General features: G+C 50.6%; 1 protein-coding gene across 1 annotated transcript; it reads left to right on the forward strand.

Moving 5' to 3' along the window:
• Positions 1-38: 38 nt before the first annotated feature.
• On the forward strand, positions 39-24,493 carry NMT1 (N-myristoyltransferase 1). The gene is made up of 12 exons (XM_058041654.1): positions 39-344; positions 7,069-7,183; positions 9,008-9,152; positions 13,161-13,279; positions 15,180-15,271; positions 15,837-15,953; positions 16,647-16,817; positions 17,709-17,817; positions 18,806-18,976; positions 20,194-20,361; positions 21,849-21,986; positions 24,226-24,493. The coding sequence occupies exons 1-12, from the start codon at positions 142-144 to the stop codon at positions 24,244-24,246; spliced, it is 1,569 nt and encodes a 522-aa protein (XP_057897637.1). The 5' UTR covers positions 39-141; the 3' UTR covers positions 24,247-24,493.
• Positions 24,494-26,022: the final 1,529 nt, after the last annotated feature.

Genomic DNA, 26,022 nt, shown 5'->3' on the forward strand with positions numbered 1-26,022 from the left:
CCACGCGGCTGCCCGGTGTGAGGGAGCTCTCCCGCCACCGGCGGCCCGCCCCTAGACACCACCAGAGGCCTCACGGGAATTGTAGTTCCGGTCCCGGCGCAGCCCGGCCCCCGCAAACCCACGCGGACTACCACTCCCGGCATGCCTCACGGCCCGCCGGCCAATCGCGGCGCGCTTTGTTGCGGGGGCGCGGCACGCGCGGAGGCCCCGTTCAAGATGGCGGACGACAGTGAGACAGCAGTGAGGCGGCCACCGGCGAGGCCTTCGCGGCCGGCGGCGGAGGAGAACGACCACGAGCATTGCAGCGATTGCGAGAACGAGGCGGAGCATGGCTCCAACCGGGGGTGAGCGGCGGCCGGGACCGCGTGCCACGGCCCCGGCCGGGCCCATTGAGGCGAGGAACGGCCGGGAAGTGAGAGGCGCCCCGCCCCTTGCGTGCGCTGATTGGTCGCTGGGCAGCGTCCTGGGCAGCGATTGGTCGAGGCGCCGGTCAGTCTGGCGGGGGGGCGGTGCCGCTGGCGCCCATTCACGCCCGCTGCGGGCGCGTGTCCGAAGCTCAGCAGAGTCGGGCGCGGCCGCGGCGTGGATGGGTGACGGCCGCGGTGCTGCAGGGCGGCCGGGATGGGTCCGGAGCGCCTTTTTGGGGCAGAAACGAGCGCATTTAGCAGCTCTTCCGGGCTGTGCATTAGGGTGTGTCTCCCCGCATTCCCTCTGCCCTCCCACAGGAGCCTCAGCCCACTCGTGGCATCTCCATCCCCGCGGTGCCACCCAGGGTGGTGGCACGGTGACACGCTGCCGTGCGGAGCGTGTGGCATCCCCGGGATAATATCGCGGCTTTCTGCACACTCATGCCGTCGTTATCCTAAACACAGCGCAGGGTTTTGCAAAGCGCTGCCTACATTGTCTCGTGGTCGGAGCCTGCAGGGGAATGGAGCGGTGGAATAACAACAACGCAGGCGGCCAGGCAGGTCCTTATCTCAGCAGAAATGCTTAACGTAGCACCCTCATTACTCACTGCCTTAATTAATACAGTGCAGAGCTGCCTCACCATGCCTGGGGTTTGGGGGAGAGGCTCTGTCCTCGTTCCTGCTGGGAATCCAACACCAACGTGTGGCTTTCCAGAGGTTCCCTGCAGTTTTCACTTTGTTTTTCCTGGGCTTCCCTTTCTCTCTTGATGCTGCTTCCCCACCGTGGGCTTGGAGAGCCATTCCCCCTCCAATCCTGCCCGCCCAGGACCCAAAAGTGAACAAAAGGTCACCCAAGAAATATCACAGAGGTTTTTTATTCTGACAGCACAGCTGCCCATTTATATTTCATTTGCCTCCCGGGTGTGGCACCGTGTCTCACTTTAATCTCTTTAGCCGTGCTTGGGGGAGATTTTTATTTTCTTTGCCTCTGACATGATTGGGTTTGTGCAAGCCAGAGCTGAGCACAGGAGACAGGGTGCTCAATCACTGCTGCAGCAGTTCCTCATGCCCTTTGCCAGGAAAAGGTGTTTTCTGGAGCCCTCCTTGGCATCCTGGGCACCAAGAGGAGCTGGGAATATCCACTAGGAAATAATTTGGATAAAAACCACCAAAATTGTGGCTGGTGGGCACATAAGGAGCACGAAACAGGGAGGTTTTTCTCTGGGAAACCCCCAAAAACCATCAGGGAGGGACCAAGTGGTGGGAAGGAGGATGGAATTCTTACAGGGTGCATTAATTCTGTTGATTCCATAGCATCCATCCCATTAGAGCAGGGTGTGGGAGTGTTTCCTGTCACCCCAGTGCCACTGTCCCCAAAACCAGGGCAAGGGAAGGGCTTTGAGCTGCTGAGCCACACTCAGAGCCCTTCCTATGCCTGGGACTCACTGGATTTTGGCCCCGAGGTTTAAAACATAAAAGTATTCCTCAGTGAAAGCAACACTTCCTTTCCTTTTAAGGACAGGAAAGAGGAATTGAGTTTCAAACAGGGAAGTGGCTGCCCTGCTCTCTGCTGTGCCTATCCAAGCTGGTTTTCAAAAAAAAAAAAAAAAAATCCCACTTGGTTATTTTCACATTTCCTTTTGTGTGGAGGGAGCTTCTGCTGTGGAGGATTTATTCCCTGGGTCTGGAACTGGTGACAGCAAGATCAGGAGTGTCCCAATCCCCTGAAACAGCTCAGAGCCACCTGGGGAAGCTGCTCCAGGCTGGGAGAGTTTGGGAGTGCCCCTGTGTGAGGGCACAGAGGGGTTTTAGCCACAAAAAAAGGTTCCTGGGACAGGCCCTGGTGGCAATCTGAGCTCTGCCATCTGGAGATCCTCCCTAACGAGATTACAGAGATTACAGCCTAAGCACCCTGCCTGATTAGCCCCTGGCATGGCAGGAGGATTTTCCATCCCCTAAATACAGAGCAGGGATCTCATCTGACACTTCCAGCCTCCCACCAGGCTCAGGGAGCTGCCCAAAACTGGATTTGTTCCCTCCCTGAGCTTTGGGAGCAGCCAGGGGTGGATGAGTGGGTGCTGAGCACCAGTTTATTGTTACTGGGTGAGCCTGCTGTTTTCCAGTTTGGTACTGGGTGAGCCTGGTGTTTCCCAGTTTGGTACTGGGTGAGCCTGCTGTTTTCAGCCTCTGAAGTGGTTGAGCCAATCTAAGCAGGTCTCACCCTGACCAAGCCTGGTTGCTGTCTTCAAATGCTCCCAAAAATCACTTTTCAAGATCACTCAGGTCACAGTTGTTGTTTCTGGGCAGTGTTTGGGGCTGGAGCCTTTGCAGACACCTGGAAACAGGAAAGGAAGGATTTGAGTAGTGACAATGGTGGTGGGGATGCCTTTCCCAGCATGAAGGATTTTCCATCCCCTAAATACAGAGCAGGGATCTCATCTGACACTTCCAGCCTCCCACCAGGCTCAGGGAGCTGCCCAAAACTGGATTTGCTCCCCTTGTGCTCCCTCCCTGAGCTTTGGGAGCAGCCAGGGGTGGATGAGTGGGTGCTGAGCACCAGTTTATTGTTACTGGGTGAGCCTGGTGTTTCCCAGTTTGGTACTGGGTGAGCCTGCTGTTTTCCAGCCTCTAGAGGGGCTGAGCAGTCTCACCCTGACCAAGCCTGGTTGCTGTCTTTAAAAGCTTCCAAAAATCCATTTTCAAGATCACTCAGGTCCCAGAGGTTGAGTTCTGGGCAGTGGAGCCTTTGCAGACACCTGGAAACAGGAAAGGAGGGATTGGAGCAATGGCCATGGTGGTGGGGATGCCTTTCCCAGCAGGAAGGATTTTCCATCCCCTAAATACAGAGCAGGGATCTCATCTGACACTTCCAGCCTCCCACCAGGCTCAGGGAGCTGCCCAAAACTGGATTTGTTCCCTCCCTGAGCTTTGGGAGCAGCCAGGGGTGGATGAGTGGGTGCTGAGCACCAGTTTATTGTTACTGGGTGAGCCTGGTGTTTTCCAGTTTGGTACTGGGTGAGCCTGGTGTTTTCCAGTTTGGTACTGGGTGAGCCTGCTGTTTTCCAGCCTCTGAAGAGGTTGAGCCAATCTAAGCAGGTCTCACCCTGACCAAGCCTGGTTGCTGTCTTCAAATGCTCCCAAAAATCACTTTTCAAGATCACTCAGATCACAGTTGTTGTTTCTGGGCAGTGTTTGGGGCTGGAGCCTTTGCAGACACCTGGAAACAGGAAAGGAAGGATTGGAGTAGTGACAATGGTGGTGGGGATGCCTTTCCCAGGAGAAGGGAAAAGTTTCCCTTAACCAGAAAAAGAGCCCATGGTGATCCCACAGGGAGCTGGGAGATGTTTGCAGCTTTGCCTTTGTCCTGCTGCAAAGGGATTTGGGAGGGAAAAAGGCCTGAAATGCATCTGGGGAGGCTGTGGGATGTGGGATTTAGGGTGTGGAATTTAGGATGTGGAATTTAGGACGTGGAATTTAGGATGTGGGATGTGGGATTTGGGATGTGGAATTTAGGATTTGGGATGTGGGATGTGGGATTTAGGATGTGGAATTTAGGATTTGGGATGTGGGATTTGGGATGTGGGATTTAGGATGCACCTCACCCCTCCTGGGGATGAAACTCCTCCAGCCCTCTCAGCTTTGTCAGGCCAGCTGCAGATTTTGGGTGGTGGTGGTTTGTCCCACACATTGTCATTAATTTGGGGAGTGTCTGGGAGGTGTAGCTACCTTGGGGAAAGAAGATATTTGCTTTCCTAAATAGATTTAAAATAAAAAAATACCTGTAATTGTTGCTTCTCTGGATGTACTGAGTGGGAACTTTGGGTTTTCCAGCATTTTCCAGCTGGTGCTTCCTCTGCCAGGTTGGTTTTCATCTCCTGGCCATGCCACCTGCAATGCCAAACCTCATGGCACCTTCTGGCTCCCTGATTTCTTCCAGCTCATAAATCAGGGAGGAATTTTCTCTGAGCTTTCACCTGCCTGCTTGGGCTGAGCTCATTAGCACCAAGCTGGGAGTTGGCAGCTCTGATTTCTGAAGCAAAGCAGTGCTGACAGAGGATGAGGAGAGCATTTTGTCTGTCCCAGCATCCCAAGGTGCAGCTGAGCTGGGAACTTGTGTCCTTCCCCTTTGGAAGGGACAGCTTCAGTGTCAGCCCTTGGGGTGTGCTCAGGAATTCTCCTGGTGCTGTCAGAATTGCTGGGAAATGGTTTGGATGTGTTTGTGGCAGCTCCAAGGTGGCTTTGCTCATGCCAGCCCTTCAGAGTGGCCAGGATTTGCCTGTGCTCCTCCTCAGAGAGTTCAAAAAGCCAGCACACATTTGTCACTGGAACCAGTCGTGGTGTCATTGCTGCTCTGCCATGCCCAAGCTGCATCTCCCAGGTGGGGGCAAAGCCCTTTCCTGGCAGAGGGAGGGAAGGTGACATTCCCCCCAGGGATGCTGCACCTTGGAGCTTTGCTCCTGCTCCTCTCCTTCATGTTCTTCTGGAGAAAAAAGGGGTTTATCTTCACCCTCTTTTGTGGAGCAGCTTGCCCTGAACCTCTGCTCGTTCCACACCAGGAATGCTCCATCTCTTGGTGTCTGTTCCATCTGCAGGTGTCCCCTCAATCTGCTGGTGTCCAATCTCCAGGTGTCCCTTCCCTTTCCAGGTGTCCCTTCCATTTCCTAATGTCCTTTCCATCTCCTGGTGTCCAATCTGCAGGTGTCCCTTCCATCTCCAGGTGTCCCTTCCATCTGCAGGTGTCCCTTCCACCTCCTGGTGTCCCTTTTGTCTCCAGGTGTCCCTTCCATCCATCTCCAGGTGTCCCTTCCATCTCCAGGTGTCCCTTCCATCCATCTCCAGGTGTCCCATCCATCCCCAGGTGTCCCACACAGGCTCTGCTGATGGATGGGGATCCTTTCTGCAGAGTCTCTGCTGCTGCTGCTCAGGTTTTATCCAGAGGAAAACCCTCCCCAGTGTCCTGCAAACCCTTCTCTGCTCCCCATCGTGATGGATTTCCATTCCACATCCCATTTTCCATCCTCCAAAACCATTTCTCCATCCACTTTTCCCCAGTTTCTTAACCTGGCTGCTCAGCCCAGGGATTGCACAGAGTGCTTGACTTGGAAGGGACCTTGAAGATCATCCAGGCAGGGACACCTTCCACCTTCCAAGCTCTGTTTTCCTCCCTGAAATAAATATTTGGATGCTGCTCCAACGTATTTTCCAACACATTTCTTCTTTTTTTTTCCCTTCTCCACCATTTTCACCACTATTTTGTGTTTGTAAAGACATTAATTTGGGGTTTTTTTGGGGGGATTCCAGGCTGTACCTCTGGGCAGGTCAGATCTGTGGGGTTTCCCTGTTTTGGGGTGCAAGGAGGGGAACACCTGTGCTGTGTCTCAAAGGCTCCCAGCTCCCCATATAATATATATAATATATAATATATATATATATATTATATATATATATATATATATATATATATAATATAAAATCTCTCATATAATGTTGAATATCCTGTTCAGGTCATTCCATGCAGGATCACAAGATCATCATCATCGTCATCATCATCTCATCATCATCATCATGAGTTGCCCTCTGCCATGCTGGGAGCAGGAACCTGTCCTGCATTTTGGCATCAGGATGGCAAACAAAGGCCAGGCTTAGTGAGGGGAAAAAAATGGAACAAAATCCAGGCTCAGTGAGGTGACAAAACTGGAACAAAATCCAGGATCAGTGAGGGGACAAATCTGGAATAAAAGCCAGGCTCAGTGAGGGGAAAAACTGGAACAAAATCCCAGGCTCAGTGAGGGGAAGAACTGGAACAAAATCCAAGACCAGTGAGGGGAAGAACTGGAACAAAATCCAGGCTCAGTGAGGGGAAAAACTGGAACAAAACCCAGGCTCAGTGAGGGGACAAAACTGGAACAAAATCCAGGATCACTGAGGGGAAGAACTGGAACAAAATCCAGGATCAGTGAGGGGACAAATCTGGAATAAAAGCCAGGCTCAGTGAGGGGAAAAACTGGAACAAAATCCCAGGATCAGTGAGGGGTTTCACACCAGAAGCTGTTTGGAGATGATGATGATGATGGTGATGATGATCTGGATGGCCAGGGCTGCCCTGCAGCTGTGGAAGGAGCAGCTGTGCCCTGCTGTGGGCATTTCCCACCTTTTCTCCCAGAAATTTGCTCCTCACTCTCAATTTTCCAGCTCCAGCATGACAATATGGTGATTTCCCAATAAACAGCTTCACCTCTGCAGGTGAGGTGACACTTGGCACAGTGTCACCACCTCTCTGTGGTGCCTGAATCTGCTCTGGGACCTCATCTCTGGGGCTGGATCAGTTATTTCTGCTTCCACATTCATCCTTGGGCTTGGAAAAGAGGAAAAAGCCAAAGCTGAGCACCCCAGCACTCCCCAGGGTGGGTTTGGGCACAGGTGGCAGAGCAGGGATGGGGTCACCTGCAGCACAGGGCACAGTCCCCACTGCCCAGCACACCTGTGTTGGTGCTGTCCCTTTTTGGGGGCTCCCAGGGATTTCTGTGCACAGAATATTCCTCTTCCTGGACACTTGGACTCAGCAGGAGCTTGCATTTTCTTTAGAGTGCCTCAGAAACCAAAAAATGTTGTCCCAAAAGAAAAAACCCAAAGCTCCAATGATGTTTGTTTTATTCCCCAGGGGCCTGAGTCCAGCAAATGACAGTGGAGCCAAAAAGAAGAAAAAGAAACCCAAAAGGAAGAAAGAGAAGGGAGGAGGTGACCAGGCTGACCAGGCTCAGGACCAGCCAGTGAAGGTGAGCACCCCTTTCCCAAAATCCCAGCCCCGTCCCAAACCCCTCCATGTTACTTAGGCCAAGGAAAGAATTCCCAGCTCTGGTTTTTGGCACTTGGTTGCTCAAAAAACTTCAGATAAAAGGGATTTTTCCATGTGTGGGGATTCCTGTTGGTGCAGAAAGTGTTTGCAGAGCCCTCCAGGGGTAATGAAGTCTTTGGCTGGATATCTCAGCCAGTTCCAGGGTCAGACTGGCACCTCCAAGTTATTCTTCCCAGACTCACCCTGCCAGGTGAGTCCTGCCCTCAGCAGCACAGGGGGGACATCTGCTGGTGTTGATTTTTTTGCTTGATGATCCCAAGAACAGGCTCAGGAGCAGCCAGTGAAGGTGAGCACCCCTTCCCAAAATCCCAGCCCCATCCCAAACCCCTCCATGTTACTTAGGCCAAGGAAAGAATTCCCAGCTCTGGTTTTTGGCACTTGGTTGCTCAAAAAAACTTCAGATTTTGAATGATTTTTCCATGTTATGGGGATTCCTGTTGGTGCAGAAGGTGTTTGCAGAGCCCTCCAGGGATAATCTCAGCCAGTTCCAGGGTCAGATTAACACCTCCAAGTTATTCTTCCCATTCAGCATCTGCTGTCACAGGCAGTGCCAGGTGAGTCCTGCCCTCAGCAGCACAGAGGGGACATCTGCTGGTGTTGATTTTTTTTGCTTGATGATCCCAAGAACAGGCTCAGGAGCAGCCAGTGAAGGTGAGCACCCCTTTCCCAAAATCCAGGCCCCTACACAATCCCAGCCACATCCCAAACCTCTCCAGTGTTACTTAGGCCAAGGAAAGAGTTCCCAGCCCTGGTTTTTGGCACTTGGTTACTCAAAAAAACTTCAGATTAAAGGGATTTCTCCACGTGTGGGAATTCCTGTTGGTGCAGAAAGTGTTTGCAGAGCCCTCCAGGGGTAATGAAGTCTTTGGCTGGATATCTCAGTCAGTTCCAGGGTCAGATTAGCACCTCCAAGTTATTCTTCCCAGACTCACCCTGCCAGGTGAGTCCTGCCCTCAGCAGCACAGAGGGGACATCTGCTGGTGTTGATTTTTTGCTTGATGATCCCAGGAACAGCAGCTGGGGAGAGCAGGGTCTTTTTTATCCCTCTGGGCTTTGCCTGATCCTGTCCAGCAGTCAGGGACTCAGGAATGGGACACACAGGGTTTGTCCCTCTTGTCCCCTCTGCTCCTGTGGCAGAGGACACACATCAGCACAGGCTGTTTTCTGTCCAAATATTTTGAATATTTTGTCCATCTGACACTGCAGAGCTTTAAATTTGGGCTTTGTGTTTTTCAAATTGAATTCCTCAGGGATCAGAGAGGAGCTGGGGTTGGGAATTCAGAGCAGAGCCATCCACCCTGAGGAAGAGGAGGATGAAAGTGTCTTTTATCTTGACTCAGCTTCTCTGCCTTGTCCCAGTCCCTGGTGTCCAGGCTGCAGTTTGTGGATACAGATCCAGCTTAGAGGGAGGAGGCTGAACAGTGAGAGAAAAGCCACTGAAAGCGTCTCAAGTGCTGGGTGTGGGCTGATCCATCTGTCTGTGCAGGATGGCAGGTGGGGAGCTTTGCTCCTGGGGCTCACAGCACCCACTTCAAGCATTTTTCAGAAATTTTTTCCATCCCCTTTGTCCTGGGAGTGCCTGGAACCAGATCTAGGTGAGGGGCAGGTGACTGGTAAAAAAATCAAGGATTGAGGGTGGGAAAGGAGGTTCCTGCCTGCTCTCCATGACAGAATCAGCTCCAAATTCCCCTGATGAGGAGCCCTGCTGGCTCACCTTACACATTTTGTCTTTCTGTGCCCTCAGGTGAACTCTTTACCTGCTGAGAGGATCCAGGAGATTCAAAAAGCCATCGAGCTCTTCTCTGTAGGTCAGGGACCTGCCAAAACCATGGAGGAAGCCAGCAAGAGGAGCTACCAGTTCTGGGACACACAGCCAGTGCCCAAGTTAGGTATGTGCAGCCCCTCAATGTCCTGTGGGCCCTGGGGGAGGCCCTGTGGTCCCCAGGAAGCCCTCAGAGAATCCTGGAGATGCTGATCTGTGGCCACCAGGTGAGTCCCTGCCTGGCCTGGGCTTCAAAGGCACCAAAATCACTTCCCCACCAAATGCTGGGTGAGTGGGGAGGGTCTGAAGAGCTGTGCAAGCATTTCAGGGGGTACAGAGTGACAAGGAATCCCTTCAGACACCTCACCTGATGCTTCCTGCATTTGTGTATCCCTTAATCCCAGTCCTGGTCTGGGTCTCAAATCACCCAGAGCAATGTCCTGGGTCCCAACAGGTCTCCTCCAGCCAGGTCTCAGAAACTCTTAGAGATCTATTTCACACAAGTTTCTTTGTCCCAGCCCTGTGACCAAAAAAGAAGTTAGGATTCATCAGTTCTGCTTTTCAATTTCTATTATCGATTCCATTCTTTCTCTGAGATCTTTCCAGCAGGTTGGATTGTGGCACACTGACCACCCTTGGGGTGGTGTTAACTTTTTATATTAAAAACCACATGTACTTTATTTACAATAATTTTCCAGTATCTGTCACCTATGTCAGACAGTCTGTCTCTATCCTAAACCAATCCAAAAGTGCCACCAGCACAGCAGGAGATGGAGGTCAAGAAGGAGAAAAAGTACAAGACATGCCCAGATTCCTCCATCTTGCTTCTTGAATCCCCATTCTGAAACCCCAAAATTCTACTTTTTCACCCTGTGATAAATTCACTATCATTCTACTCAAACTCTTGTGGCTTGTCACTCCTCACACAAGGTTGGTAATTGTTTCCATGGGTTAAAGTCAAAGGCACAGGTGTCTGTGGCTCCATGCCAAGGTCTCTGAGCCCCCTGGCAGGGTCTAAAATCACCCAGGGCAGCCAGAGCAATGTCCTGGGTCCCAACAGGTCTCCTCCAGCCAGGTCTCAGAAGCTCTTGGAGATCTATTTCACAGCCAGGATAGCTCAGCACCTCAGAAAGCATCAAATCAGCAGGATGGCTTCTGTGGCAGTGTTGGAAACAAAAAAGTTTTAATAAAAGACAAAATAACAAAACTCTTTACAGAGAAAAACTGAGCCAGGTGCAAGAGGTTCTTGTTGCTGGTAAAACACCTCACAAAAGCAATTTAGTTCCTTTGTTCTCTTCTTTTTCTAGTGAATTGCTCAGGCAGGACTTTTTGGCTCCTGTCCAATTGGGTGTCCTTAGGTTTGAGGTGAAGTCCCCCAGGTCCTATGAGGTGTCTTTTTCCCTAATTGAGGAAGGAAACTTCTGAGCTTTTTTCCTTTTTAAGGGGACAAAAGACAGTTTTGTCACTCTGTCAACAAGGGCCACACTCCTACAGAAGTTCTCTGCTGTGTGAGGCCTCCACAACACCTCAGTCTCACATCTCCCACCCCTGCAGTGGCACACAGGGATTGTCACCTCACCCACCCAGTCTGGGATGTGACAATGGGCAGGGAATCAGAACTGCCAGGGCCAGGCTGGATCCCCCTGGATGACCAAACACAGCCACAGCTGCATCCTCCAGCTCCAGCTTTCCCTTCATGGGTTTGTGTCCCTTTTACTGCAGTGTTTCATTCCCATTCCATGTTGTCCACACCACTATGAGGTGTTTTTGGTCTCAAAAACTTTCCTGGGAGCACCAATCTCAGAGCTTCAGACTTGCTGCTCTTCAGGATTTCCCTTCAGGATTTTCCTTTTCTCTCCTCATCTGCATCCCCCAGAGCTCTGGGGAATTAGAGAGGGAGTCCAAACCCACAATTTTCTAGATTTATCTAAAACTTCTCATGGCTTCAGACTTGCTGCTCTTCAGGATTTCCCTTCATGGGTTTGTGTCCCTTTTGCTGCAGTGTTTGATTCCCATTCCATGTTGTCCACACCACTTTTTTGAGGCTTTTTTGGGTCTCAAAAACTTTCCTGGGAGCACCAATCTCAGAGCTTCAGACTTGCTGCTCTTCAGGATTTCCCTTCAGGATTTTCCTTTTCTCTCCTCATCTGCATCCCCCAGAGCTCAGGGGATTTAGAGACTGAGTCCAAGTCCACAGTTTATAGATTTATCCAAAACTTGTCATGGCTTCAGACTTGCTGCTCTTCAGGACTTCCCTTCATGAGTTGTGACAGTGTTCACAGGGGTCTGAGGGTGAGGGAAGAGATGAGGATCTGACTCCATGTTTCAGAAGGCTGATTTATTATTTTATGTTATATTTTATATTAAAACTATACTAAAAGAATAGAAGGAAGGATTTCCTCAGAAGCCTAGCTAAGAATAGAATAATAAGGAATGATAACAAAGGCTTGTGGCTCAGACTCTCTGTCAGAGCTGGCTGACTGTGATTGGCCATTAATTAGCAACAACCACATGAGACCAATCCCAGATGCACCTGTTGCATTCTACAGCAGCAGATAACCATTGTTCATATTGTGTTCCTGAGGCTTTTCAGCTTCTCAGGAGGAAAAATCGTAAGGAAAGGATTTTTCATAAAAGATGGCTGTGACAATGAGTTTGTATCCCTTTTGCTGCAGGTGCAGTGTTTAATTCCCATTCCATGTTGTCCACACCACTTTTCTGAGGCCTTTTTGGGTCTCAAAAACTTTCCTGGGAGCACCAATCTTGGCAGCACCACACACAAAACTTGGATACAGAGGGCTGGGGAGATCCCTGTCCCCTGAAGGGGCTCCCAGGGAAGTGCTGGGATTGTGGGGATGGGGAAGGATCAGGCTCCATGTGAGGAGCTGGAGGATGCAGCTGTGGCTGTGTTTGGTCACCCAGGGGGCTCCAGCCTGGCCCTGGAAGTTTTGATTCCCTGCCCATTGTCACATCCCAGACTGGGTGGGTGAGGTGACAATCCCTGTGTGCCACTGCAGGGGTGGGAGATGTGAGACTGAGGTGTTGTGGAGGCCTCACACAGCAGAGAACTTCTGTAGGAGTGTGGCCCTTGTTGACAGAGTGACAAAAGTGGTTTTTGTCCCCTTAAAAAGGAAAAAAGCTCAGAAGTTTCTTTCCTCAATTAGGGAAAAAGACACCTCATAGGACCTGGGGGACTTCACCTCAAACCTAAGGATAGCCAATTGGACAGGAGCCAAAAAGTCCTGCCTGAGCAATTCACTAGAAAAAGAAGAGAACAAAGGAACTAAATTGCTTTTGTGAGGTGTTTTACCAGCAACAAGAACCTCTTGCACCTGGCTGAGTTTTTCTCTGTAAAGAGCTTTGCTATTTTGCCTTGTATTATAAAACCTTTTTGTTTCCAACACTGCCACAGAAGCCATCCTGCTGATTTGATGCTTTCTGAGGTAGCTGAGCTATCCTGGCTGTGAAAGAGATCTCCAAGAGCTTCTGAGACCTGGCTGGAGGAGACCTGTTGGGACCCAGGACATTGATCTGACTGCCCTGGGTGATTTTAGACCCTGCCAGGGGGCTCAGAGACCTTGGCATGGAGTCACAGACACCTGTGCCTTTGATTTCAACCCATGGAAACAATTACCAACCTTGTGTGAGGAGTGACAAGCCACAAGAGTTTGAGTAGAATGATAGTGAATTTATCACAGGGTGAAAAAGTAGAATTTTGGGGTTTTAGAAGCAAGATGGAGGAATCTGGGCACGTCCTGTCCTTCTCCTTCTTGTCCTCCATCTCCTGCTGTGCTGGTGGCACTTTTGGATTGGTTTAGAGTAGAGACAGACTGTCTGACATAGGTGATAGGTATTGGAAAATTATTGTAAATAAAGTACAGTAGTTTTTAATATAAAAAGTTAACATCACCCCAAGGGCAGTCACTGTGTCACAACCTGACCTCAGCAGCTCAGAGAAAGAATGAAATAGATAAAATAAACCTTGAAAAGCAGAACTGATGAATTTCGACTTCTTCTTCGGTCACAGGGCCGGGAAAAAGAAACTTTCTGATACCTCAGGGGTCATCTCAACCACAGAAACTCGAGGGAGACCCCTGTTTCAAACTTCTTCATGTCTCCCTGCTCTGTCTTACAGGAGAAGTGGTGAACACCCACGGCCCAGTGGAGCCAGACAAGGACAACATCCGCCAGGAGCCCTACACCCTGCCCCAGGGCTTCACCTGGGATGCCCTGGACCTGGGGGATAGAGGTGTGGTGAGTACAGGCAGCTCAGCACATTCATTTTGGAGTGTTTTGGGTGGCAGCTCAATGCTTGGGCTGTTGGAGATGGTTTTGGGGATGGAAACGTGTCCTTCAGCACAGCAGGTGACTCCATGGCTTGGGTGGGTCAGGCAGCTCAGCACAGCTCCTGATTCTTCCCCACAATCCCAGGCAGCTCAGCACATTAATTTTGGAGTGTTTTGGGTGGCAGCCCAATGCTTGGGCTGTAGGAGATGGTTTTGGGGATGGAAATGTGTCCTTCAGCACAGCAGGTGACTCTGGCTCTGTCACACCTTGGGCTTGGATGGTCAGGCAGCTCAGCACAGCTCCACACATGGATCATTCCCCACAATGCCACAATCCCAGACAGCTCAGCACATTCATTTTGGAGAGTTTTGGGTGGCAGCTCAATGTTTGGACTGTTGGAGATGGTTTTGGGGATGGAAATGTGTCCTTCAGCACAGCAGGTGACTCCATGGCTTGGGTGGGTCAGGCAGCTCAGCACAGCTCCACATGTGGTGCCTGATCTTTTCCCACAGTCCCAGGCAGCTCAGCACATTCATTTTGGAGTGTTTTGGATGGCAGCTCAATGCTTGGGCTGTTGGAGATGGTTTTGGGGATGGAAACGTGTCCTGCAGCACAGCAGATGACTCTGGTTCTGTCACAGCTTGGGCTTGCATGGGTCTGACTCCCCCCACTGCAGTTCCATCCCACACTGGGCAGCTTGGCCTGGTTTTCCAAGGGGATGTAAGGATGCCCGAAGCCTGGAGTTCTGTGAGAACCCCTTTAGAGCATGTCCCACCTCCCTGGGAGGTGACACAGGGTTTATTTACCTCACCACCAGCCACCTCCTATCCACTGTCACAAAACTCCCTCCAGTCACAATACTCTACATAACCTAACCCTCATTAAACCCTGCACTCCTAACTATCCTGGCTATCCTCTCAGCAGCCCTGGGAGGATGAATAGGACTCAACCAAACACAAATCTGAAAATCCTGGCCTTTCCTTCCATCTCCCACCCAGGCTGAATAGCAATCATTATCATCTACAACCCTAAACTCACCCTCCTCAACTTCTACCTATACATTATAATAACTGCAACTGTTTTTCTTCACCCTAAACACAACCAAAGCCCTAAAGCCATCTACCCTAATAACTGCATGGACCAAAATTCAGTGTCCTGCTGCTGCCCTGCTCTGTGTGACACTGCTCCACTGCAGCAGGGGCATGGCTGCACATGGTGCCCCAGTGCTGTGGCCACACATTCAGTGCTCAGGGTCCTGTCTGGGGGTGAATAACTCCTGGATGTAAGGATGCCTGAAGCCTGGAGTTCTGTGAAAACCCCTTTTAGAGCATGTCCCACCTCCCTGGGAGGTGACACAGGGTTTATTTACCTCACCACCAGCCTCCTCCTATCCACTGTCACAAAACTCCCTCCAGTCACAATACTCTACATAACCTAACCCTCATTAAACCCTGCACTCCTAACTATCCTGGCTATTCTCTCAGCAGCCCTGGGAGGATGAATAGGACTCAACCAAACACAAATCTGAAAAATCCTGGCCTTTCCTTCCATCTCCCACCCATGCTGAGTAGCAATCATTATCATCTACAACCCTAAACTCACCCTCCTCAACTTCTACCTACACATTATAATAACTGCAACTGTTTTTCCTCACCCTAAACACAACCAAAGCCCTAAAGCCATCTACCCTAATAACTGCATGGACCAAAATTCAGTGTCCTGCTGCTGCCCTGCTCTGTGTGACACTGCTCCACTGCAGCAGGGGCATGGCTGCACATGGTGCCCCAGTGCTGTGGCCACACATTAAATGTTCAGAATCCTGTCTGGGGGCGAGTAAACTCCTTAACCTGAGTGTTCTGTGCTGCAGCTGAAGGAGCTGTACACTCTGCTCAACGAGAACTACGTGGAGGATGATGACAACATGTTCCGCTTCGATTACTCGCCCGAGTTCCTGCTGTGGTGAGTGGCAGCAGCACTGCAGAGCAGGGGTGTGGGGTGCTGACAGGCCTGATCCCCCTGACAGAGCTGCAGCTGCCTTTGCTTCTGCCATCTCCCTTCTTGCTGAAATGTCCCTTCCCCATCTGTCACTGTCCCAGGGACACGGTGAGAGGGGCTGTCACCCAGCCCTGCCTGCCTCTGGCTCCTTGGGGATGTGGGAGCTTAAAAGTGGATTTTTCTCCTCTTTGGTTTGATCCCTCAAGTGTTTGTGAAAATCCCAGTAGCTCCTCAGTGCCCTGGAGCTGTGGGATGAAGACAGCTGCCAAGTTACCCTTGGAGTCCTGTTGCAGCAGATCTGCTGTATCCTCAGGGTGTTCCTAAATCCAGGAACAGATTTCCTCCTGTGTCCCTAGTGAGGACTGGCTGTGGGGTGCAGGAATTGTCCTGGATGATCCCTACAGTCCTTGTCACATCCCTGTCACTCTGTCATCCTCTTGCTGGCCAGCAGGACTCGGGGTGTCCCAGGGCAGGGTGGGAGGCAGGAGCAGGTACACCAGGGTGGTCCTGAGGTGTGTCCCCTCCCCAGGGCACTGCGTCCTCCAGGCTGGCTGCCCCAGTGGCACTGTGGGGTCCGAGTGGTGTCCAGCAAGAAGCTGGTGGGATTTATCAGCGCCATTCCAGCCACCATCCACATCTATGACACGTGAGTGCTGCTGCATTGCTCATCCTGCCCCTTGCTGGGCCTCCAGGACTGCTCAGGGGTCTGGCTCCATTGTCTTCCCCAGCAAACACCTGCACTCTTCAGCTTTGGAGGTGTTTTACTGCTTGGAGGGGAGGGTGGGGGATGTTTAAGGGATATTTAAGGGTTGGCAGGGAGGTTCTGGGCAGGGACATTGGTAGTTAACCATTGTGAAGGCTGTTTTCCTCAAGGAGGTGGGTTAACTTAGAGCTTACAGAAATTATCCAGGGTTAGATGGAGATGTAAAATCAAAGAATATCATGAGCTGGAAGGAATCTCTTAAGGATCATCCAGCTCCTAGCCCTGCACAGGGCAACCCAGCAATCCACGCTGTCCGTGAGAGCATTGTCCAAACTCTCCTGCAGCTCTGGCAGCCTTGGGGCTGTGACCATTCCCTGAGCAGTGCCCAGCCACCCTCTGGGGCAAGAACTTTTCCCTAATATGCAACCTGACCCTCTCCTGACCCAGATTCAGACCATTTTCCCTGAGAATCCCTGGGTGACACCTTAAGGAAGGTTTCTCCAAAACCCCTGCCCCTTCCTTGAGGTGTTGATTCCTCATTCCCTTGAAGGGGTTTGGAGGTTGCCCAGGGTGTTGGCCTGACCCTCCCAGGTCAGGACAGTCAATCCTCATGCTCTGCATTGTTTCTTCCCCAAGAGAGAAGAAGATGGTGGAGATAAACTTCCTGTGTGTGCACAAAAAGCTGCGCTCCAAACGGGTGGCTCCGGTTCTGATCCGTGAGATCACCAGGAGGGTGCATCTAGAGGGAATCTTCCAGGCTGTTTACACTGCAGGAGTGGTGCTGCCAAAGCCTGTGGGGACTTGCAGGTGAGTGTCTGTGGCTCTCCCAAGATTTCTGTCTGCAGATCTTCCCTCTGTGGCCAGTGTGGGATTCCCCAGCACAGGGGAGTGTGATCCCAGCCCAGGTTTCTCCTCTCAGGATTAAATGCAGTGGCTTTGCTAAAGCTGCTCATGTAACACAGGAGAGGAGGCTTTGGCAGCAGAATCACTTCAGAACTGTTGGGGAAGATGAAACAAGAAAGCTTTATCAATATGATTGTCTGGCAAAAGATTTTGAGAATATGGAAACTGTAAGTGAGATTGAAATGAAAGCAAGCTTTGGGATCCCTCAGTTGCTGAACAACTGGAAAACAATGGTGTGGCCAGCTGAAGGTGATCCCCTTTTGATGGAACAACACCCTCTGCTTGCAGACAGGCCCGAGGGTCAGAGCAGACCCTACAGCTTGGCAGAAGGGGCCCAAAGAGGAGTTTTTAGGGTTTAAAATGTAACACAGTGTGGTAATGTAATGATTCTTATAGGCTGTATGTAAATGCTACAGGGTCTCTATCATGTACTGGATTGGTTAGTGAGAATCAGAATATTCAACACAGAAGATTGTAATGGGAGCCTTGCTCTCTTACCCCTTTACTCTCTCACCCTCTCACCCTCTCTCCCCCTCTCTTCTCTCAGCCTGCTCTGAGCTGTGTTTGGCAGCTCCCAGCAGGGCCCTGCACCCAGGCCCTTTGCAATAAACCCCAAATTCCAAACCTGGCTGCAGAGATCTCTCATCTCCATCCATCCCCACCATCCTACCCCCATCTCACCTACAATAACCATGTTGCTGTCAGTGAGGAGCTCCTTCCCTGATGTTCTCCCTTGCCCCTGCAGCCACCCCACTGCCCCAGCACGAGTTTCCCACTGCCCGTTTATTTCTGCAGGTACTGGCACCGCTCCCTGAACCCTCGGAAACTCATCGAGGTCAAGTTCTCCCACCTGAGCAGGAACATGACTATGCAAAGAACCACGAAGCTGTACCGCCTGCCCGAGGTGGGTGACAGCCAGACAGGGCTCAGGGCTTGCTCCTCCCTGGGCAGAACACACAAAGGAGGTCGAGGTCAGGTCCTCTGCCTGGAGACTCGGGGTTTGCTCCATGTAGTAAATGGCTCTGTCAAGCTGTTGTGCTTTATTTAATTTTGATGTATTTTTGCTTGGGTACCTGCATTTTAAGGGCAAGTTCTTGCAGTTAGAGGAGCCTGGGAGGTTTTGTTTGCTGGTGAGTCACAGCCTGTCATTCTGGTGAAACAAGCAGGCAGATGTGACAGCCTTCATCTGTCCAAACACAGCCTCAGTGTGACCTTGGATCCAGTTAGTCCCTCATTCCTCAGTCACACTGATCAGTTCTGGCACTGCAGTTGTCCTGCTGGGGAAGTTCCCCAGCTGGAGATAGAAGAAAAAGAAGCAAACTGCATTCAAATTGCCACCACCTTCCCTGACCTTGCTGGCTCCTTTCTGTCCCCCCTTTGGGGTGGAAAGTGCTGCTTTCATGCTGGGCAGCTCCCAGCTCCTGCCTCCCACAGCCCACAGGCAGCAGTTGCTGGGCTGGAGCTACTGGTTTTTGCACAGAAACTCAGCCCCAGAGCAGATCTGGGCTTGCTGAGCCATCCCAACCCTAAATTAGTAATTGAGGCCAACTGGGAATTACATCTTGTGGAGCCTGGGACACATCTCCCAACCTGTGCTTGCTGTGAGTGGGAACAGGCCCCTGAGGGAAGCACAGTTTGTGTTGTTAGTGGGTAGGAGCACTTCCAGTGGGACCTGACCTGGCACTTGGGGCTCTGGGGCGTGCTGTGCTCTCTGTGATCTTTGCCATCAGTGTCACAGCAGATCACATCCCTCCTTTGCTGGGCACACAGGGCTGGGGGGCTGGAAATGGGCTGATCTCAGCACAGAGTGTCTCTGTGCTGCTCGTTGGAGAGCCCTCGGGTGATGAAAACCACTGTGCAAGCAACAAAACAACTTGTCCCACTTGCTGCAGACTCCCAAGACTCCTGGCCTGCGGCCCATGGAGCACAAGGACATCCCTGCTGTGCACAAGCTCTTGACTGAGTACCTGAAGCAGTTCCACCTGACCCCTGTGATGAGCAGAGAGGAGGTGGAGCACTGGTTTGTACCTCAGGAGAACATCATCGACACCTTCGTGGTGGAGGTGAGGGCAGCAGCACCATGGGAGGGGTGTTCTGGGATTTGGCCTCTGCTGGAGCTGTGGGAGCCATCAGGGAGCAGCTCCATGGCTCTCCAGGGTGGGAGTTTGCTGGAGATGGTGCCTCCATGCTGGGCCTGGGTGTCCTTGCAGCCACCACTCCAACTGGGAGAGCTTCTAAGGCCCTGGCCAGGTTTTATCCCAGCCTGACGTGTCATGGGTGGTGTTTCCAGGGTCCTCTGTGGCAGGGAGGAAATGATGAATGTGACTCCATGTTCTTAGAAGGCTAAATTATTATAATATAATACTATATTATATTATATTATATTATATTATATTATATTATATTATATTATATTATATTATATTATATTATATTATATTATATTATATTATATTATATTATATTATATTATATTATATTTTACATCACATTACATTACATCGTATCTTATCATATAATCTCATACTATAATATATAATATAATATATCACATATAAATTATATCATATATCATATCACGTCATGTCATATCATATCATATTATGTTATCTTATATTACATTACATTGCATTTCATTATATTGCAATACATTATATTACATGGTATTATATTACATTATATTGTATCTTATATAATCTCATACTATATAATCTCATACTGTACTATATCATACTATCCTATATAATATATATAATATATAAATTATATTTTTTCATATAATATTATGCAATAGTATATAGTATTATATTATATTATATTATATTATATTATATTATATTATATTATATTATATTATATTATATTATATTATATTATATTATATTATATTATATTATATTATATTATATTATGCTATATTATATTGTGCCATATTTTGCTGTACTAAAACTTACTAAAGAATAGAGAAAAGGATATTTACAGAAGGTTTAATAAGATAATAATGAAAAACCTGTGACTCCCCCCCAGAGTCCTGACACAGCTGATAGTGATTGGTCGTTAAGTCAAAACAATTCGCACGAAACCAATCAAACAAGCACCTGTTGGATAAACAATCTCCAAACCACATTCCAAGGCAGCAAAACATAAGAGAAGCAATCAGATAATTATTGTTTTCCTTTTTCTCTGAGGCTTCTCAGCTTCCCAGGAGAAGAGTCCTGGGCAAAGAGGATTTTTCAGAAAATATCCCAGTGACAGTCATGATGTCACTTCTGCCTTCCAGAGTGCCCCAGGAGAGGTGACAGACTTCCTGAGCTTTTACACCCTGCCCTCCACCATCATGAACCACCCAACTCACAAGAGCCTGAAAGCTGCTTACTCCTTCTACAACGTCCACACCAAGACGCCTCTCATCGACCTCATGAGCGACGCGCTCATCCTCGCCAAGTCGGTGAGTGCTGCCCTGAGCCCTTCCCTGAGCCACACCTGGGGCAGCTGAGGGGTGTTCTAAAAAGCTTTCACTCCATTTTCAGCCTCATGTGAAGGGTGAGACAATACAGATGTTAGAATTCACGCCATCACGATTAGAAGCCAAATATTTCCTAATTATGTTATAAGTGTATTTTGGCCTAGCAGCTTTTGTCACACCATGCTGTAAATGCCTTAAAGCAAATCATCTAAAATTGCCCTCAAAGCCTTCTGTCAGGCTTTGAGAATCCTTACAAATCCATTTTTCCCACAGGTGAGGGATGCATGGCTGGGCAGGCACTGTGGGACATTGGGCAGCTCACAGGAACTCACTGCAGGCTGGCCACCGTGGGTTTGTGGGAAGGGCTTGATCCCAGCACTATAAAAATGCAAATCCAAAAGGATCTGCCACCCAGGAGAGGGATACTGGAGTACCTTGAACCTTCCAGCTTGTGGTGGCTACTCATGTCCCACAGCAGTCTGTAGTAGTTGGATTGAGGGTGAGAACACCAAGGTGTTAAAATTCACACCATCACAATCAGAAGCCAATTATTTCCTAATTACAATACACTATAAGTGTTTCTTGGTCTGTCAGCTTTTTACCATGCTGTAAATGCCTTAAAGCAAATCATCTCAAATTACCCTCAAAGCCTTCTGTCAAGCTTTGAAAATTCTTACAAATCCATTTTTCCCTCAGGTGAGGGATGCAGGGCTGGGCTGGCACTGTGGGACATTGGGCAGCTCACAGGAACTCACTGCAGGCTGGCCACCCTGGGTTTGTGGGAAAGGCTTGATCCCAGCACTATAAAAATCAAAATCCAAAAGGATCTGCCACCCAGGAGATGGATACTGGGGTACCTTGAACCTTCCAGCTTGTGTTACTCATGTCCCACAGCAGTCTGTAGTAGTTGGATTGAGGGTGAGAACACCAAGGTGTTACAATTCACACCATCACAATCAGAAGCCAATTATTTCCTAATTACAATACACTATAAGTGTTTCTTGGCCTGTCAGCTTTTTACTATGCTGTAAATGCCTTAAAGCAAATCATCTCAAATTACCCTCAAAGCCTTCTGTCAAGTTTTGAAAATCCTTACAAATCCATTTTTCCCTCAGGTGAGGGATGCAGGGCTGGGCTGGCACTGTGGGACATTGGGCAGCTCACAGGAACTCACTGCAGGCTGGCCACCCTGGGTTGTGGGAAGGGCTTGATCCCAGCACTATAAAAATCAAAATCCAAAAGGATCTGCCACCCAGGAGATGGATACTGGGGTACCTTGAACCTTCCAGCTTGTGGTGGTTGCTCATGTCCTACAGCAAAGAGTTGGATTGAGGATGAGAACACCAAAAGCTCTTCCCTTTTTCTGGGATTCAAAGCCAGTCAGGAAAGGGGGCCAGGCTGCTCACACAGGTGAGAGGAACTGCCCAGCACTAAAGCAGGAGCTGATGGCTTCATGTCTCTCTGTGCAGAAAGGATTTGATGTCTTCAATGCACTGGATCTCATGGAGAACAAAACCTTCCTGGAGAAGCTGAAGTTTGGGATCGGGGATGGGAACCTGCAGTATTACCTGTACAATTGGAAATGTCCCAGCATGGCACCAGAGAAGGTCAGTGCTGTGAGGAGGGGGCTTGTCCCCTCAGCCCTGGGGACAGGGGTTGGCTGTCACCTCAGCATTCCAGCCCAGCTGGTGTCCCTGCAGTGTCACACACAGGGAGGGTGGATCCCTCTGTCACCTCCTGTGCATGCAGGCTGTGTCCCTGGAAAAAGCCCCTCCACACTCATCTTCCAAAGTTAATTTTATTCCTGGACTAGTGCAGGTTCAGTCCTTCACACCACTAAGGAAGGAGGCCAAGCACAGAGGGCTGCAGGGTGACAGATGTGACATTGGGGGTTGTGACAGCCACCTGTGATCCCTCATGGGTGTCACTGTGTCCTCGTGGACTGGGAGGAGCAGCCACCTGTGACAGTGTTCACAGGGGTTCTTGGATGAGGGAAGAGACAAAGATCTGACTCCATGTTTCAGAAGGTTTGATTTATTATTTTATGACATATATTCTATTAAAACTATACTAAAAGAATAGAAGAAAGGATTTCATCAGAAGGCTGGCTAAGAATAGAAAAAGAAAGAGTGATAACAAAGGTTTGTGGCTTGGACAGAGTCTGAGCCAGCTGACTGTGATTGGCCATTAATTAGAAACAACCACATGAGACCAATCCCAGATGCACCTGTTGCATTCCACAGCAGCAGATAATCAATGTTTACATTTTGTTCCTGGGGCCTCCCAGCTTCTCAGGAGGAAAAATCCTAAGGAAAGGATTTTTCATAAAAGATGTGTGTGACAGCCACCCCTCTGGAGAGAGCAGGAGGGCTGGAGCAGCCCCTGTGACAAAGGAGCTGAGCCACAGGATCCCAAGATGTCATTTGTCCCCAAGGCCAGCAGCCTGTTCTCCCAGAGCTGTGCTGGGTCCCCACCTGCCTGTCCTGGGCCATTCTGAGGCAGCCCCTGCTTGCTGCTGTCCCTGCACACCAGGGATGTGATTCAGCACCTTGCAGACCAGAATCTGCCCAGCTACATCACAGCTAATTAATGCCTTAACAGCTAATTAATGCCTTGATGGCAGTCACAGGGTTTTGGTTCCCTGGTGTGAAGCCAGGTCTGTCCTTGGGCACAAGCCCTGTGCCCTAAACCAGCCTCACCTGCTTGCTCTGAGGAAGCCCCAGGAGGTTCCCTGGAGGTGTCCAACCTGGCCTTGGGCACTGCCAGGGATCCAGGGGCTGCTCTGGGCACCCTGTGCCAGGGCCCCACCTCACAGGGAGGAATTCATCCCAGTATCCCATCCATCCCTGCCCTCTGGCAGTGGGAAGCCATTCCTCTTGTCCTGTCACTCCAGATACTTGTCCAAAGTCCCTCCTGGTGGCCCTTTTGGCACTGGCAGAGGCTCTGAGGCCTCCCTGCAGCCTTCTCCCAGCTGAACAGCCCCACCTCTACTCACCATGAGCTGAGAAACACCCCTGGCTCATGAATCAAGGCTGTCTCATAACCTGGTGGGGCTTGTGACACCCCAAACATTGGTCACCTCCCCAGATCAGAGCTGGGCAGGGCCTGTGTGCCCACTCAGCCACAAACCCAGGGCTCTGCTGCTCTCAAACACCCCAAAACCAGTGGGGAAACCTGTGATGGTGTTCACAGGGGTCTGAGGATGAGGGAAGAGATGAGGATCTGGCTCCATGTTTCAGAAGGTTTGATTTATTATTTTATTATATATATTCTATTAAAACTATACTAAAAGAATAGAAGAAAGGATTTCATCAGAAGGCTGGCTAAGAATAGAAAAGGAAAGAATGATAACAAAGGCTTGTGGCTTGGAGAGAGTCTGAGCCAGCTGGGCTGTGATTGACCATTAATTACAAACAACCACACGAGACCAATCCCAGATGCACCTGTTGCATTCCACAGCAGCAGATAACCATTGTTCACATTTTGTTCCTGGGGCCTCCCAGCTTCTCAGGAGGAAAAATCCTAAGGAAAGGATTTTTCATAAAAGATGTGTGTGACAGTGCTGTAGATGGGGCTGTAGTTTGATGATTTGAGATGCTAAAGGGGAAGGAATTGCTGGAGCTGCAGATAAACCAGCTGGAGGAACTTAGGGCTGTCTCAAGTGCCACATCCAGAGCAGCATTTTTTAATCCAGCACTGTGGAATTTCCATATGGATTTTCCATAAAAGATGGGTGTGACAGAAACCAACACTGGCAGCACCGAGCTGGGTATGGAGCAGAGGGCACCACCTGAGCCCAATTTCTGTCCTGACGAGCCCAATTTCTGTCCTGATCCCCATTTCCAGGTTGGATTGGTGCTGCAGTAAGGGAGCCCTTGCCAGGAGAGCGTGGAGGAGCCGGGCCTGAGGAGGTGCTGCCCTCATCCTTTCTGCCAAAGCCGGAGCCACGCCAGGAGAGAGGGGCACCAGAGCCCCCCTGCTGCTGCCAGCCACCTCCTTGTTTGATTTAACTGCATCCTCCTAAAGACATGATCAAGGGAATGTAACTGCTGAAACTAGATCATGATTGGCATATAATGGATTTAACGGGTGAATAATAAAAGTATATATTATATATATTTTAAAATCTTTCCTGTTCCCAACTGCCATGAGTTACATTCGGCTGCTGGAGGTCACCACTGGGCTGCTGCACTGGGACTTTTTTTTCTCCTTTGGGACAGCTGAGGTTGATGCTGATGGTGGCTGCTGGTCAAAACCCTCCTGCCTGCCCCGAGGGTGCTTCAGGCTCTTTGCCCCAGGTTTGCTCCTGACTCTGTTTGACAGGGGGAGATTCCTTTCCAAGGGCTATTTGTGCAAGAGATGCCTTGTCCCACCTCCTGCCCAGCCACAGAGACTCCAACCCTTCCTGCTGGATGGATCCAGGGGGGTTCAGCTCCAGGCACGCCCTGCTCTGCTTTTGGGGCTGCTTCCCCTCAGCCTCCCCATGGGGATGCTCCACTGCCACTGCCACAGCCTCTCTGCTCAGCTGCTTTTCTCTGGAAGCATGGAAATCTGGATTCTCCGTTGGCATCATCCTCCCCGGTGTCACCTCGTGCTGTGGGATCCTCTGAGAGAAAGGAAACGTTGTCATGGCCACCCTCCATCCCATCCAGGAGTGCCAGGGCATCCTCCTGCCACGTCCTGAGCCCAGAGCTCCGAGCTGCTCCTGCCTGCCCAGCCAAAGGTTTCCAAAGCTGCACACCAAGGCCAAGACCCCATCTATGCACTGTCACACCTCCCCGTGCTGCCGTGTCCCTGTCACACCCCGTGGCACCTGAGAGCCTGTGCCCACCTCAGCCTGGACCTGTGGGGCCTCAGAGGGGACCAGGAGCCCATCACACCCCCCTGGCAGTGCCATCACACCCCCTGCTCGGGGTCCTGTGTCACCTATGCAAGTACCTCTGTGTCCCCCCCTGTGTGTCCCTGCTGTCCTGGCCGTGGGTGGGGGACCCTCCCCTTGTCCCCATGGCTGCTCCAGTGAATCCCCCCAGCTCCCTGCTGCTCTGGGGGTGGGCTCAGCCCTGATCCAGCCACCATGGGCCCCGGAGGGTGACAGGGACACTGGGACAGGCTCTGTTAAAATAAAACCTTTATTCCAGTGGCTTGATCCCAGGGCTGTAAATCTGTGCCAGAGCCTGGCAATGTGTCCCCACCTGGGCACAATGGAGTGTGTGGTGGCAGGGTCCCCTCAGGGACTCCAGGGTGGTGATGGCACCATCCTTGCACTCCAAGAGAGGGGTGGGGATCAAACGTGGCCAAAGCCGGTGAGATTTGCTGGTTGTTGTCACCCATGTCACCCCCGTGGGGCTGTGCTGGTTGTTGGCCCAATCCTGGTTGTCACAGCATCTCTGTCCCCTCAAGGACAGGAGTGGGACACCAGTGGGTGGCACTGGGTAGGGGAGCCACAGACTGGGTGAGCAGTGTCCTCAGGCTGTCCCCACTCATGGAGGAGCCTTTTGTCCCCCCCACAGCCACAGTGTCCCCCATGGGCACCTCGGGGACACCAGGCTGTCCCTCCTGTGCACCCACACAGCCACAATGTCCCCATGGACACCTCAGGGACACCAGGCTGTCCCTGCTGTGCTCCCTCACAGCCACAATGTC

The sequence above is a fragment of the Melospiza georgiana genome, chromosome 28 (assembly GCF_028018845.1).
Source record: "Melospiza georgiana isolate bMelGeo1 chromosome 28, bMelGeo1.pri, whole genome shotgun sequence".
Classification (NCBI taxonomy): Eukaryota; Metazoa; Chordata; class Aves; order Passeriformes; family Passerellidae; genus Melospiza; species Melospiza georgiana.